The 16771-nt window shown below is 37.5% G+C and overlaps 1 protein-coding gene and 1 long non-coding RNA gene across 3 annotated transcripts in view; both read left to right on the top strand.

Moving 5' to 3' along the window:
• Positions 1-16771, top strand: part of LOC110458003 (arf-GAP with SH3 domain, ANK repeat and PH domain-containing protein 2-like) — a 79294-nt gene that overhangs the window by 33495 nt on the left and 29028 nt on the right. For both annotated transcript variants that reach the window (XM_021509525.1, XM_021509524.1), the window contains exons 3-8: positions 9581-9661; positions 11318-11379; positions 12701-12825; positions 13112-13187; positions 15979-16032; positions 16290-16375. In XM_021509525.1, the coding sequence (XP_021365200.1) occupies positions 9581-9661; positions 11318-11379; positions 12701-12825; positions 13112-13187; positions 15979-16032; positions 16290-16375 (484 nt within the window). The remainder of the gene's footprint in view (positions 1-9580; positions 9662-11317; positions 11380-12700; positions 12826-13111; positions 13188-15978; positions 16033-16289; positions 16376-16771) is intronic.
• Positions 8106-8746, top strand: LOC110458004. The gene is made up of 2 exons (XR_002463754.1): positions 8106-8289; positions 8659-8746. It is a non-coding gene; the product is annotated as an uncharacterized LOC110458004 (long non-coding RNA).

Raw genomic sequence — 16771 nt, 5'->3', positions numbered from 1 at the left:
TATAGAGAACAGAACAATAGATATAATCAAATCTAGCCACAGTTATATAGAGAACAGAACAATAAATATAATCAAATCATATATTGTTACAGTCCTACTTATCTCTAACACATTTATCACGCTACAAACCTATTCAATAACAAACATTATCTCCATATTTCAAAGTGTTACATGGAAATCACTGTGTTTTAGTGTTACAGATGACAATCACAGTCAGTAAAGGGTCGTTGTAACTACATGCTTTTATATTTACTGCCTTTGATCACAATGAAGAAAATCATAGCCGATGAAATTAATTAGATTTTCTTTAGCAATTGCGACAAATAAAGTTATCTATCCCCTAAATCATTGACATTTAAACAACCTGAAGGAAAATACTTGCCAACCAAACATATTAATTTATACTAGTTTGATAACTTGTTTCTCTTAGAGATCCCTTGCAGAAATTGTTGTGAATATGAAATAAAATCTATATGTCTATCTAAAAATTAAAATTTTAAATTGATGACTTCAATTTATTGGATCATAAAGAACCAATATGTCTATTTTTTTAATGGTTACCTTTAAAATGCTATTCAGAAATAAATCGCACTTTAAAACAAATATGGTAGAAATTATAACCTGTTACATGTTTGTTCTCAGCAGATTTCACTCAACAGAGGAATCGAAGCACTTCATTGGGAAAGCCACACTTCACATCTCTACAATATCTTTCTAATTAATCATCAGGTGTTTGTTTTAAACTACAAAACAAATTTAGAAATATTTCCAGGATGTGAAAGAAGTGAAAAATTGTTTTGGAACTGCAGGAGATAATTAGCTACCGTTTTGAGGAACAGTTTTTTGTACAGAAATGTGCTGCTGCACACAACTGTTCGGCGATTACATTCCTCGTAGCTAAAACAAACAACAAACTTCCCTCTAGGCAGGTGAAAGCCCGAGATATTTGTGGGGTTGTTTCAAGTTTTAATAGCTTAACAAATCATTTGCTAAAATGTTTTCGAAAGACATTTTTTCCAAAATATCTTAAAATTTTACAAATATTTGTAGCAAGATGCTCCTGTTGCAGTCCTAAATACTGTATGTAACATAAGAAGGGCACCTGCTCTAATAATGGCACCACCGTAATACAAAAAAACAGCATTCCAGATATCTTCTATTCAAGGTTTTATGATTTCCAGAAGTCATCAAGTTGGTTTTGTTAACCCTTTCACCTCTGTAAACCGTAGTGGACTCATCCAGATCAGTGCATGGTAGAGTCTACTCAAGTTACATAGGGGTGAAAGGGTTAAACAACTTTTGCCATCAAAATGGTACTGTATCAGTTCACATGCATTGAACCAGAACCCCCTCGAATGTTGGAGATTTCTCTGTCACACCCTCGAGGTTGTTCTTTTAGGGAAAATGTACATTTACTCAATGGCCGGCACCCTTATTATGTCGGGTACGGTATTCCAGAATATATTAAAAATTAACCTAGAGATAACGAGGCTTTTAACTACTGTATCCTGTTGGTTGTGTAGAAAACTATTGAATGCCATTAACGCTGTAATGAACATTTTAAAGTTCCTTGTCGGCGTCATTCTCTATTTGATGTCTGCAGGGCTGAAATGAGATTTTATGTTTCTGAATTGTATTTTGAAAATTTTATCAGAACTGCTTATGTTATTTCTATTTATTTGAAATTTGGTAACAAGTCACCAGATAAATATTCTATTAATGTGTACAGAAACAATGTCTAGATCAGAATGTTAGAGTGAAAGATAAATATCCTCATAATGGGTGTAGAATCAACCAATATCACAGGGACCAGTAGAGTGAAACCAGTCTAAACTAATTCCTCAGGGACCAGTACAGTTAGACACCACAGGGACCTGTACAGAGAAACCTGACTAAACCAATATCACAGGGACCAGTAGAGTGAAACAAGTCTAAACTAATACCTCAGGGACCAGTACAGTTAGACACCACAGGGACCTGTACAGAGAAACCTGACTAAACCAATATCACAGGGACCAGTTGAGTGAAACCAGTCTGAACCAATACCACAGGGACCAGTAGAGTGAAACTACCACAGGGACCTGTACAGTTAGACACCACAGGGACCTGTACAGTGAAACCTGACTAAACCAATATCACAGGGCTACTTTCTTTGGCTACATTGTATATAATTGAGATTGTTTCTACAAATAAGCGGCAATCCAAAGGCTGCTGTAAATAAAGTGACATGCCGTCTTTCTATATTGTCATATCCTATTTATGGTATTATTACTTCCCATATTTTACTGACATTGGGCTTATCGAAGATAAAATCTGCCAAAACGAAAGATTAAGTAAGAGATCAGAATAGAACAGATTGAGGTTCCAACTGTTGCAAATGGTGGCAGTAGATCAGAAGTGTTCCCTTCTGTGTTCACGAAAAAAGGGGAAAAAATGGTGGCTGTTGTGCTGTCTTCTTTTATGCATTGAACTTATTCTTTCTTTTGTGATTTGTACTTCCCTTAAATTTATTAGGAAGGAAATTCATCTGAAAATGGGCCCTTGATGATCCTTGAAATCCCTGGTCTGTAATTCCTACGATGTTTTCCAGCTTGACTGGTCACATGACTTGGAATGTCTGAATTGACAGAAATTGGACAATCCCACATTTCTAACTGTGACACAGCTAGTGACATAAGTACAAACATGTAGTGATGTATTTATATCTTCCTCATTACTACGCTATTTGAATGAATCACAGATGTATTTACTACATGTTGTTGATCATCCTGTTGTTGCTGGGAGCCAGGGAGATGCTGTGACCAGGGAGATGCTGTGACCAGGGAGATAGCTGACTTATGTTGTGTTTTGGCTTGTTGTCAAAGTCCCAGTCTCCTGTGTAAGGGACCAGTTGTTTGAGGTATCCCACAGCGATCTCATGAGTATTACAGTATCACTCATCACATTACGCATCAGCCTACAAAATATTTATCTGGCTGCCTTAAAGATGTGTTCATTGATATTAATTGAGCAAGACATTAAAACACATAGAAAGTATGATTGTGTAATTATTTCAATTCCGTTCCAACCTTTAAAGAAAAATTAAACCATAATCGAATGTCTGAACATTTTGATGTGGAGAATTGACTTGGTGTAGTATAACTTCACTTCTCTTTACTGAGTTGTACCTACGTATAGTTGGGATGAGAAGTATAGGGTGGGACGGTGGCAGGACACCAGCTGATCGTTTAGTGATACATGCTGGATTCCTCTTTGTTTGTAAACTTTAATATGCAAGCTTAAGGGTGCCAGTTGGGGGTAAATGAAAAGAGGGCGTTTTTGTATTCAGACACATATTTGCAGCTCACCTGGTCTCCCGTGACACAGCGTCTGTCGCCTGTCCATCGTCAATTTTTCATTTAAAATGCTACTAGTCCTGAATGGCTTTGTGAATTTTGACTAAATTTGGTATATTGTGGGATGATGGGAGGATACCAGTTGACCATATATCCTGTGACTGTACAAACCATATCTAACCTTATAAGGGTGCTGGCTTGAGTGGTTGCAGGTAAATGATCAGTGTCATGCATGGGGTGTCTTTCCTTTATACAGAGTTTTCTCTCGGACAGCATACTTTCTGTTTTGACATACTCAACCCTCACTAAAACCCATTCCTAGGTTGAATTCCATATAAATAAAGTGGTGTTTAGTTCTACAACATTGCATTGGTCACTGTCCTGTATCAACATGTACAAGTTTGTGGCAGCTTTGTTGTTGTTCAGTATGAACTGATAAGTGTCATTTTTGATAAAAGAGGAATTTAAATAAACATTTTTTCCCATCTTTTTGTGATATTGATCATTGCCAAAACACAAAAAATACAAAAACTAGGTTTGGAATATCAGTGAAGACGCACCGTGCATTGATGATATCTCAAAGCAGTGGAGGGTATCTTCTTCATCAGGAATTCTACACATTTTACTGGCAAAAACATAAACTGCATTTTACAATTTGGCACAAACCTATTTTCTCATCCATTATTAGCTGTTTATCTGTATTCCTGACTCCCATCCATTACTTGAGATGATGAATAGGTGTGATTTAACACAAATTAATAATTAGGGTGTGTGGTGAGAATTAGGTTGTTTATTTATCTACATCATGCCTTATATATATCACCCTGTCCATCTGTCAGTCAGATCAGTGTCCAGTCTCATTAATATTCTATGCCAATATTTTCATCTGTCTGTCCATATCTGTCAGTCTAATCAGTGTCCAGTCTGGGCTCCTGAACAGCTGAAGATTCCTAATGACCAGGCAGTATAGGTATCCTATACACTAGTGATTAGGAGGCTACTTACAGGACCTTCAGCTGAAGGTCAAAGTCACCATATTGATATACTGTGAAAACTAGAAAAGACCGGCTGTTATACCTATATAGGGGAACAGGAAATCTTATATAATATTAATTCATTTCTTGCATGTAAGCAGTGTGAGCTTCAGAAAAATTACCATATAGGTAATTTTGCCTCAAAGTTCTATGTATGCATTTCAAACAGTGATTTATAAAGCTGTAGTAACAGCACAGTTCTATAGTTACTGATACCTGTCATGGAAAATTTCAACTTTTATCACTAGCATGTGAACCAATATGCTAAGCATTATTATTCCTATAAATTGTCCTTCTCCCAGTTTACTAGATATTAACATACTAGAGTGTTTGATGCTGATGTTTCTTCAAAGTGTGTCCTTGTACTGGTTTCTGGATGCACAGACAGAATTAAATCTCACACTGTAGTACCAGGTACTGATCAGGAACTTGTGCTGTTATAAGAGGTTTTATACAAGATTTAAGTGGTCTTCTGATCCATCACTTAAACATTACCCTACGTAGGTGTGGGAAGTGACTGGTCACATGTCTGTCTATGTCTAAACTGTCTCTAGAATATTGAATTATTAAGAAAAAAAAATTAACTCAAATTTTTGTTATCACTTGGATGTCCGATTTCTAAACTAGGGGGAGATAAGCTAGTAGTAAAATGCAGCCGAGAAATTCTTTATAAAAACTTCGGGGCTGGTAGCCAGTCTAGTCCGTGTCCTGAGTACAGGTTAATGCTAGGGACAATGGTAAAGCTTGACAAACTAATACAAAAAGTCTGGTATATACTGAAAATTACTGGTATTCATATGAATAGATATGTATTCAAAATCATACTTTTAAATTACAATAGGAAACGCAACACACGGCAGATATTTTTAAATTTCAAAAGATGCCAGACTGTTTTGAGTGTAAGCATTGGTATGTTATGTTAACAAGACGATGGAGAAAGCCTGCCACAGTGAGTCGGGACAGGTCTGGAATGTTACTGTTTTGTTCACAATGTTTCCTTCTCATGGTGATCAGTTCGGTTTGCCAAGAAAACATGTTAATTATTGTTAGACGGGTCTGAAGTGACCCTGGCATTGTCCTCCTCGGAGTAAATTACATTGAAGGTACAGTAAGGTTTGTCAAGGGGAGAAATCGGATAGCAAAAGGTTTATAATGTCTGAAAAGTACTTACGATGACCCCTATATGACAAAATGGTTGTGTAACAACAGGAAATTTAACAAGGCTATCTACAGAACTTTACTCATTCACCCCTGAAGACACACTTGAACTCCTCCAATTCAAAGGTTGGAATAGTTCATTATGAAATTTCAGGGTTGAATGAGGTAACATCCAAAGTACATTGAACTAGAGGTCAATGGTAGTGATGGTCATCATCTAAAGTAGGGGGCAGTGAAACTGACCACCAGGAAATCATACTGTGAATAAGGGTGATGACAGTGTAAAAAGAGGTTGTTTCTGACCACTACTTATAGCTAGGCTACATCCACTATGGTCATAGCAAATTGACCAGCACTTCTTACGCTTCATATGATTTTGTCTCATGAAAAGAAAAAAAATGCTCCCCAGATGTTTAGTTGGGTGAGCTGGTTGGGTGAGCTGACAAAGCTAACATTTTTGTTGTGCGAAATACAAAGAACATTACAATACTTAACAAAAAGATTGAGAAAACATGTTGTTTAGATTTGATGAAGCACTACTCCATATTTATTTCTTAACTCAATGGACCAGGTTGAAATAATCCTATATAATACAACAGATAATCCTGTACTTGTTTATGTTGAAATCCCTGGGAGTAAGTTTGATATGCATAGAACAATTGGCCTGTCAGGGTTCAGATACAGCTGTAGGTATCCGCATTTCCTATTAAAAGTTGTACCTGAACCAGAAACAGCTATAAGTTGTAGATGAGGTATTTGAAAAATCTGATGGTTTTACTTTTAAAAGTTGGTTGTATTTAAATAGAATGACATCCAAATAATTTTCCTAATTGGGTTATTTCATAATAAAAAAAAAATCCAGGTCAGTGATAATCTGTACATAGATTTTAATAGGATATCAGAGATTTTTAGAGCACAGATAGCTATGGACTTTTACTTTTCTGGAATGGGACCTGCCTGTATTTTGAAATCCACTATATCTCTCAGCATTGTCACATGTCAACATTGTAAAAATGATGACCAGAAATCTTTTGAATAAATCCTGTGAAATCCGTAAAATTCACTGGATAGATTGATTTTATCTTAAGTTTTTCCAGGGTACCAGGATCTGGACCAGGACATGACTGCTTGTTAACTTTACTTTGATCTGGGTGTCTGAGCCTGTGGGCTTTCAGTCCGAGGCCCTGGGAGTGTTACCGTGTAGACAGGTTTATGTTTAGACAGTGAGTGTGAGGTGTGTGCACCTATAGCTATCTAAAACATCAGTAACCAATTAAGTGACCACAGGGTGACCCTATTTTAGTGGTCAGCATATGATGAACTGACCCATTTTTGACCCTCTATCACTAACAACAGCTACTAGTATATTTATTAATTTCTTTCAGTCACAGGCCCATGACAAATTACTTGCTATTATATATACAGTGGTAGTCCTGTTCTTATTTGGGAGACCTTTAGCTACTAAACCTCCAGAAATAATAGCTAGGTTAGTCTCGGTTGGTCAAGTTGGCCATTTTGGTAGAAAAATGAATCTAATGTGACACCTGATTATTTTGACATCCCAGCTATAGTATTTAACATATATCACTGATACCATTTCTTATAAACACTGCCAAATGGACCTAAAAACGAGCCGGTATCTTGAAGTAAACAGTAGTTGTGGTACAGCTATAGATATATAGCTAGGTAGCTATATAATCATGTTGTATGGTTGTTGTGACTACACACAAAGAGACCTATGGATTTGTAGGTTCATCGTACAATTGTGTAAAAAGATGGACACAAATGTTGCGAAGACCTTAATTCCCTATGTGGTTACTATGCTTACATTTCTGCTGTAATAAACAATCTGGAAAATAAGATAGAGACTTATCTGGAGATTTACCAGATGGTGCCCTCAGTGAGATGTAAGCTAACTTTTATTACCTACACATGAAGTGTTTTATGAAACAGACTATAGGCAGATACCTAAGTCTATTATCTGTCAATGAAGATGTATGTGTTGTCAGATTTCATCTCCTCCAGACATGCTCAGATGTCTCACAATAACAGGTTTCTGAGGCTGTTAAGGGAGAGGGCGAGGAGGGCATACACATACTGTTAGGGAGAGAAGGAGGGTATACATGTACTGTTAGGGAGAGGGCGAAGAAGGCACACATGTACTGTTAGGGAGAGGAGGAGGAAGGCACACATGTACTGTTAGCGAGAGGGCCAGGAGGGCACACATGTACTGTCAGCGAGAGGGCCAGGAGGGCACACATGTACTGTCAGGGAGGGGGCCAGGAGGGCACACATGTACTGTCAGGGAGAGGGCGAGGAAGGCACACATGTACTGTCAGGGAGAGGGCCAGGAGGGCACACATGTACTGTAAGGGAGAGGGCCAGGAGGGCACACATGTACTGTAAGGGAGAGGGCCAGGAGGGCACACGGGGGCTGTAAGGGAGAGGGCCAGGAGGGCACACATGTACTGTAAGGGAGAGGGCCAGGAGGGCACACATGTACTGTAAGGGAGGGGGCTAGGAGGGCACACATGTACTGTCAGGGAGAGGGCGAGGAAGGCACACATGTACTGTTAGGGAGGGGGCCAGGAGGGCACACATGTACTGTTAGGGAGGGGGCTAGGAGGGCACACATGTACTGTTAGGGAGGGGGCTAGGAGGGCACACATGTACTGTCAGGGAGAGGGCGAGGAAGGCACACATGTACTGTTAGGGAGAGGGCCAGGCGGGCACACATGTACTGTTAGGGAGAGGGCCAGGAGGTCAAACATGTACTGTTAGGGAGAGGGCCAGGAGGGCACTCATGTACTGTTAGGGAGAGGGCCAGGAGGGCACACATGCACTGTTAGGAAGAGGGCCAGGAGGGCACACATGTACTGTCAGGGGGAGGGCCAGGAGGGCACACATGTACTGTTAGGGAGGGGGCTAGGAGGGCATACATGTACTGTCAGGAAGAAGGCCAGGAGGGCACACATATACTGTTAGGGAGGGGGCTAGGAGGGCTGTTTGAAGGATGATGATGAGGGAAAGAGCACGTATGTACTGTAATGGGATGACGTGGAGGGTACAAATGTGTGTGGGGGACAGTTTTTTTTTACCTATATCAATAATAAAGAGCATNGGGCTAGGAGGGCACACATGTACTGTCAGGGAGAGGGCCAGGAGGGCACACATGTACTGTTAGGGAGGGGGCTAGGAGGGCACACATGTACTGTCAGGGAGAGGGCCAGGAGGGCACACATGTACTGTTAGGGAGGGGGCTAGGAGGGCACACATGTACTGTCAGGAAGAAGGCCAGGAGGGCACACATATACTGTTAGGGAGGGGGCTAGGAGGGCTGTTTGAAGGATGATGATGAGGGAAAGAGCACGTATGTACTGTAATGGGATGACGTGGAGGGTACAAATGTGTGTGGGGGACAGTTTTTTTTTACCTATATCAATAATAAAGAGCATTTGATACCTGTGTTAGTGCAATACTTTTACCTGGCAAATAAATCCCATCAGCCAAATACAAATGAACCTGTGTTAGTGCAAAACTTTTACCTGGCAAATAAATCCGATCAGCCAAATACAAATGTACCTGTGTTAGTGCAATAATTTTACCTGGCAAATAAGTCGCATCAGCCAAATACAAATGTACCTGTATTATAGTGCAATAATTTTACCTGGCAAATAGATCCCATCAGCCAAATACAAATGTACCTGGGTTATAGTGCAATACTTTTTCCTGGCAAATAAATCCGATCAGCCAAATACAAATGTACCTGTGTTATAGTGCAATACTTTTACCTGGCAATGTTGCGAGAAATCTTATTCCTGCAAACTAGTTCTGATCGGGACAGCTGCAAAATACTAGTCCTGTGAAATTAACCAACTATACAGCATGTGAAACAGATGGTTTCAGTGACTGACCTGAGGTAGGTGCCTGCTGTTACTGTGTTTTAATGTGACTGACCTGAAGCAGGTGCCTGCTGTTACTGTGTTTTAATGTGACTGACCTGAAGCAGGTGCCTGCTGTTACTGTGTTTTAATGTGACTCGTTTCTTTACAGGTCATGTTGACAATGAAGGAACACTCGCAGAAAACCTGGATAATCTCGGGCGGGGACGAGTCGACCAGGAGGTGGAAATAAGTAAGTGATTATTGGTCCAGCACTTCAATTGACTGGTGTATGTATACCTAGTTGTCTCCCTTTGTTTTAGCCAATGAAATCAAATCTGCATGATCATGACGATCATAAGTAGACCGACTAAGTGAGAGTTTAGTAGGATTGAGATGTATAATATAACATAGAAATTGAACTAGATTTAAGACAAGTGGAATATTACACATGGCATGGAGAAAAACAAGGTCTATTAAAAATGTCATATCTTTATTCATTCATCAATGTTTGGATTTACACATGCCTAGCTTGGCTGTATGGTCAAAATAATTCACCAGAACGTGGACCTGGTGTCCTGGTGTTCTGGTTTGGGAGTTAACCCCCTTTTCTGGGCTACCCATCAATGATGTGATCCTTGTTTTCAGGACGAACATATTTGAGTGGAAGGGTGATTGTTATAGGTTAGGGAAGTTGTGGTCTGGAGATAACTGTCTTTATATCACCCCGGGTCACAAGTTTATGATGTCTGGTTAGATTTACAAAAAACTTAAGATTTTGAATGTTTTTATAGTGGAATATAAATTCAAACCAAACACCTTTCAGAAATATGATTTTTTTTGGTTACATAGGTTAATTTACGTAGAAGTTTCGTGTTTGGAGTCGGGACAGGTGGGGGAGTTGTGATGTGTGAACAGAAAGGGAAAAAAATTGCATCCAAATCTGGCGACAGGACCAGATGATATTTCTGTTATATTATAATGCTAACTTGAATAATATTTTCTTCTACTGGACAGAATTATTAATTTGTTCGCAACTGTTTCGTAAATGTTGGTGTACTCTCACTTCATCTCAATCTGAACAGGTATCGACATGCAGTCTCCTTTATGCAGACTTAACCACAACTGTTCTGATTGGTCAATAATCAGATACAATTCTGATATTCTTTCAACAGATGAAAGATATCACTTTTATCAAGTGGATAGAATATATATCTCTGCTGAAAATGCAGTAAAACAGTTTTGCTATACTCATCGTACATTTAGCTGGAAGTATTGCAGTGATTGATAACGAGGAAATTTGTTTTACTGAGTACATTTTACCTGTTGACACCAGGAAAATCTTCTCTGTTCTATCTAACTGGACTAGATCACAAAAGTCATCTACCACATATCTCACAAGGACAAAATAATTCTTCCTCATGTATGAATGGATATGTATGATTAAAACGTCCTTTAGGTGAGAGATTTCCTTTGACAATCTTATATATGCACTCAAGAGCGGCAAATTATTTCCTGATTGTGTAAATGAAAAAAATAAATTGTTCATTTCTTTGTTCATAAAACTATCCTTTTGTTCAGTTCTTTGTTCATCAAACTAAAACATTTCTGTGAGGAAATTTCTATAAGGAAGTACTTCAATGAAGACAAAAGACCAATACCATTGACCTAACGTTACCTAGGCTATGACAGTAAAACCTAATCATACATTTGCACGAAAGTCCTATAAATAGTTGAAAGTAAAATGTTTGAATAGAAAAATATCTTTAATAAATGATATTCCTGTCAGCTGACAAGTGTGTGTAGTTGTTGTCAACAGTATCTTAGTCAGATTTGATGAAGTAAGAGCATGCTGAAAACCCTGATGGTAAGTCTTTTGGGTTTTGATGTGTTGTATTTTGTTTTACAGATGAGGCCTTTTTTAAATTCTCCACTGTGACAAAAGAATTAGCTGGTAGTATGAATGAACTCGTAAGTATACAAGGTCATTTGTAGGATCTGGAAAATTTGGTAGCGAATTAATTATTTTAATCAGGGTAACATCTTCACAACAACCACTTGTTTGTTTTCCTCTGTGATGATTGGTCAATGCTATATTGACTGTTGATTTCCTCTGCGATGATTGGTCAATGCTATATTGACTGTTGATTTCCTCTGTAATGATTGGTCAATGCTATATTGACTGTTGATTTCCTCTGCGATGATTGGTCAATGCTATTTTGACTGTTGATTTCCTCTGTAATGATTGGTCAATGCTATATTGACTGTTGATTTCCTCTGTAATGATTGGTCAATGCTATATTGACTGTTGATTTCCTCTGTAATGATTGGTCAATGCTATATTGACTGTTGATTTCCTCTGTAATGATTGGTCAATGCTATATTGACTGTTGATTTCCTCTGTAATGATTGGTCAATGCTATATTGACTGTTGATTTCCTCTGTAATGATTGGTCAATGCTATATTGACTGTTGATTTCCTCTGCGATGATTGGTCAATGCTATTTTGACTGTTGATTTCCTCTGTAATGATTGGTCAATGCTATATTGACTGTTGATTTCCTCTGTAATGATTGGTCAATGCTATATTGACTGTTGATTTCCTCTGTAATGATTGGTCAATGCTATATTGACTGTTGATTTCCTCTGTAATGATTGGTCAATGCTATATTGACTGTTGATTTCCTCTGTAATGATTGGTCAATGCTATATTGACTGTTGATTTCCTCTGTAATGATTGGTCAATGCTATATTGACTGTTGATTTCCTCTGTAATGATTGGTCAATGCTATATTGACTGTTGATTTCCTCTGTAATGATTGGTCAATGCTATATTGACTGTTGATTTCCTCTGTAATGATTGGTCAATGCTATATTGACTGTTGATTTCCTCTGTAATGATTGGTCAATGCTATATTGACTGTTGATTTCCTCTGTAACCATTGGTCAATGCTATATTGACTGTTGATTTCCTCTGTAATGATTGGTCAATGCTATATTGACTGTTGATTTCCTCTGTAACGATTGGTCAATGCTATATTGACTGTTGATTTCCTCTGTAACCATTGGTCAATGCTATATTGACTGTTGATTTCCTCAGTAATGATTGGTCAATGCTATATTGACTGTTGATTTCCTCTGTAACCATTGGTCAATGCTATATCGACTGTTGATTTCCTCTGTAATGATTGGTCAATGCTATATTGACTGTTGATTTCCACTGTAATGATTGGTCAATGCTATATTGATAGGTAATTTCCTCTTTACTGATTGGTCAATTGTCTGTTGACAGGTGACGAAGTTGAACAGCATGTTGCTGTATCCCCTGGATGCATTCCTCAAAGGGGATCTTAAAGGGGTCAAAGGGGACATGAAGAAACCCTTTGACAAGGCTTGGAAAGACTATGAAGCCAAATTGTAAGTTTTATTTAGGACGATATGTTTATCTTGTTATATCCCAAATTTTAATCTTTGGATTGATTGAGGGAATTGAAGTGAAATCTTTCAAAATAAAAATACAGTCTTACAGTAATAATAATAAAAAAAAATCGGCTCTTGTTATATTATTGTTTCATTACAGAAGTAACCAGTGTGGCTTTTTAGAAAAAAATGCTTGAAAATGATAGATTTGATCATTTTATTTTTCGGTATATTAGATTTAGATGACTTATACAAATGCATGAGATTATCTCCCTTGTTTTAGTGGCAAAATTGAGAAGGAGAAGAAACAACAGGCCAAAGAAGCTCACATGCACCGAGCGGAAGTGTGTGGGTCGGAGGTAAATATTGGTTTTACATCTTCAGTGGTATTGTTGAATGTTTAGGGTTGGTGGGAGGACTGGGGAGGGGGTTCCTACAGCATACATGACCTCTCACATATTACTACTGAAGAGAAAAAGGTTAAATCATACATTGTATAAAAAACAATGGTTGCTATTTTGGCTGATATACCCTAAAATAATATGCCTGAATTAAAAATAAGTCTTGGATACCTTGCAGTCAAGCATATCTAAAAAAATAAACCATGTATGAAAATTGGCTGGTCTTGAAAAGATGCATGGGCCGGATTCCAGGTAGGAGTCACATTTTACCTGTCGCCCTAAATTCCAGGTAGGAGTCACATTTTACTTATCAGCCTAAACAGATTTTCATCAAAACTTCATAACATTGATTATATTTTCCATGCGAAAAAAGGAATCAAAAATAAGTCATTAATGGCTTATAGTGTAAAGGACTACGATAATAGGACTGTCATGAATATAAAACAGCTCTGAAAACAACCTCAGCTTCCTTATTTGAAATGAAAATAAATAGTAGCTTAATATCAAGATTGTAGGGTATAATAAAACACAACTGTTTATTTTCGTACAGTTTATTTTCTCTACATTCATTATTCAAACGAACCTGTGAGTATAACCTATTTCCTGTACCAGAATGCAGAGTGTCTTTTATCTTTTATTTCTGTAGCTTGGTTTTGTGTTTGCCAGACTAGATCATTGCAAAACAAGTTTATTTTTCAGAAAAGATTACACCTTGTCAAAAACTATCAATTCATTATTCCTTCAAAAAACAGTGTGACAGGCTTTCATGATATAAATATTCAATTTTTGTAAATAATTGGTTGTCAATATATAATAATGCGTACAGCTTTATAGGAACTGCTGAGTAACCATAAATCTGGTGTTGGTAAATCACCAACACTTTTAACGACCTTTACCAAGACACAATGTAACAAGCCACAAACACATTACATCATCTACAAGTATTAATTATAATGTCGTTAATTTCCTGTAATTTTATAGCTGTTCCTTTGATGACCTTAACGAGACATTACAAAGGCACACCTGCTCCAGGTGTGGTCACCGGGGCAGATCGATATTACTGAGTCAGCCCATTGTTTAACTGCAAATCAATACCTGAACCTCATTACATTTAAAGCACCCCAACACGTGTTAAAATAAAAAGGAATATCTCCTCATGATTTCTATTGTTTCGATAATCTAATACTTGGTACAGCCGTTTTGAAAAAAGGAAATGACTGAAATAGCAAAAAAAAAATAGAATATTTTTTTTCTTTGTTTGTCATAATTTAAAAATGCAAATTGTTGTGAAGTTCTAAGAAATTGCAATATGGGAAAATTTAAATGACATCTGTAAATGATACTTCCATCGTCGGGTGATTAAGTATTGTATCCTCAGTGACGTCATGTCATAGAATAGCCTATGACCTATTGATGTCAGTCTCTTGTATTGTAAACCTTTTCTGTTCTCGGTGACATCATGTAGAAAGCAAATTTATGTCAATTTTATTGAGATGTTGTGTTTGATGGAATTGTACTTGGTAAGCAAACTACAGATAAACAAGCCAAGCCTACTATTGTGACTGTTTTTTATGCATTGCCTTGATGGCGTCCACTACTGCATCAATAGATCAATGTACTGCTGTACTCCAGATAAAAACACATGTTCCTGAGAGGGATATCAAGCTATGTGGTAATTGATTTAGGCTAGAGTTTGGACGGCTTTAGATAGAACCATTACTTTGAAAAAAATCTAGACATTATGGTTTCGCAATTGGCATCGGCTACACAGCTTGTCTTCTTTCTCAATGAATTGTGTCTTTCAACTTTCTTTTTATTTAAAATGATGCTACTAGATCTATAATGTATTGAGTTTCTACATAAAAATGTTCCTTCCTGGCTCCTTAATTTTATGTTTGTTTTTCGTGTGACACTATTTTCGTGATAGAGAGTGATATAACCGTTGTAAGCTAACCTGTTGGCCCTGTGGTAAGTAACAATGCAGCAATAGCCTCTACTAATCAATATATATCGTTACGTCCACGCTGTGCTGCTGTGCCTTCTTTGTAATGGACCGTCATATTCCTTGTCTCATTTACTTTGGTTCAAAAAAAAATTAATCATCTCTAGGTTAACTTTAGTTCTAAACCGTTTGACTGTCTCAAGTTTCACTTTGACTGTTTTTCTAGCATTGTGACCAGGCTGAGATGGTTTTATCGTTGGTGTACACTTAAGTATGGGTTTGAGTGATGTAGCAAGTGTTTGAATCCCAAAGACCAGGTTTGGTTACCTCAGGCTATACCAAAGTGAAATAGGCCTGGCAGAAGGAAACCAGAAACTTGCTTTGTCCACGCATTCTATCCTTTAACTTTTTCAACCCTATGTAACTTAAGTAGACTCTACCATGCCTTGATATGGAGGAGTCCATTATGGTCTACAGTGTTGAAAGGGTTAACTGTTTTATTGTACCTATACCAAATGTGGGGAAGTTGTAAAAGTCTGATAGAGAGCCATACGTTTTCTGCTGTTTCCATACTGTGTGCACTGTTGTCTCACCATCAGTTATGATTGGTTGGAGTGAGGAAGTTACATAAATTGCTGAGGGAGTTAGTTTGCGGGGATGTTTTAGTTTTCAGACTAAAGCATGGCTGAAAGAAGACTAGCTCCCTGCATTGTGAATTCAGGGCAAAAGCGGGGATAAAGTCAAATTAAATTAACAAAGTAGAGGTATTATATTACAATTATGACAAAACTTCTTTATGGTTTACAGATTGCTGAGGAAATGGAGAAAGAGAGGAAGGTTTTCCAGCTACAGCTGTGTGAGGTAAAGCTATCAAAACATAAAACATCTGCTCCTGAATTTAAGCTTGACCTTTTCCTTTTCACCTTCATAACACAACAGATTTGTTTTAATTGATTCATAGGATGAACAAATCAATGTACCGGTTATCTTTTAACAATGAACAGTTTTCACCAAAAAATGACAAAGTCATGTAAAGTGCAATAAGAAAACTGAAGAACATTGAAAGAGCCATTTTTCCATTTTTGACATCTTCAGTAATAAATGAATATTTTTTACAGTATTTCCTGAAGGTGAATGAGATAAAGACGAAGAAGGGTGTTGACCTACTGCTCCATCTAGTGGATTATTACCGCGCACTAACCACGTACGTATACCAGATTTAACACTGCCTGTTATGTTTAATGCACCCATTCCCAGTCATGCTAATAGACCTGTTTTCTCAATTAATCAAACTTGACATCCAATCACTCTATGCTTATCTATCTTTGTATGTTCAATTTTTCTTGGTTATTTGTCTAGGTTTTGCTAACTTTGTCATTTTTCCCCCTATTTGGACCGAATGTAATACATCGTATTCCAAAATACTAGGATATGGGGGATATTAGTGACCGTTAGTCTATAATTATCCTAATACAAACATGTGTATTTTCTGTCTTAATACAAACATGTGTATTTTCTGTCCTATTTTCTTTCCTAATACAAATGTGTATTTTCTGTCTTAATACAAACATGTGTATTTTCTGTCTTAATACAAACATGT

The sequence above is a fragment of the Mizuhopecten yessoensis genome, unplaced genomic scaffold, assembly GCF_002113885.1.
Source record: "Mizuhopecten yessoensis strain PY_sf001 unplaced genomic scaffold, ASM211388v2 scaffold9399, whole genome shotgun sequence".
Lineage (NCBI taxonomy): Eukaryota > Metazoa > Mollusca > Bivalvia > Pectinida > Pectinidae > Mizuhopecten > Mizuhopecten yessoensis.
The sequence above is the reverse complement of the archived record's forward strand: the minus strand, read 5'-3'. Positions and strand labels throughout refer to the sequence as shown.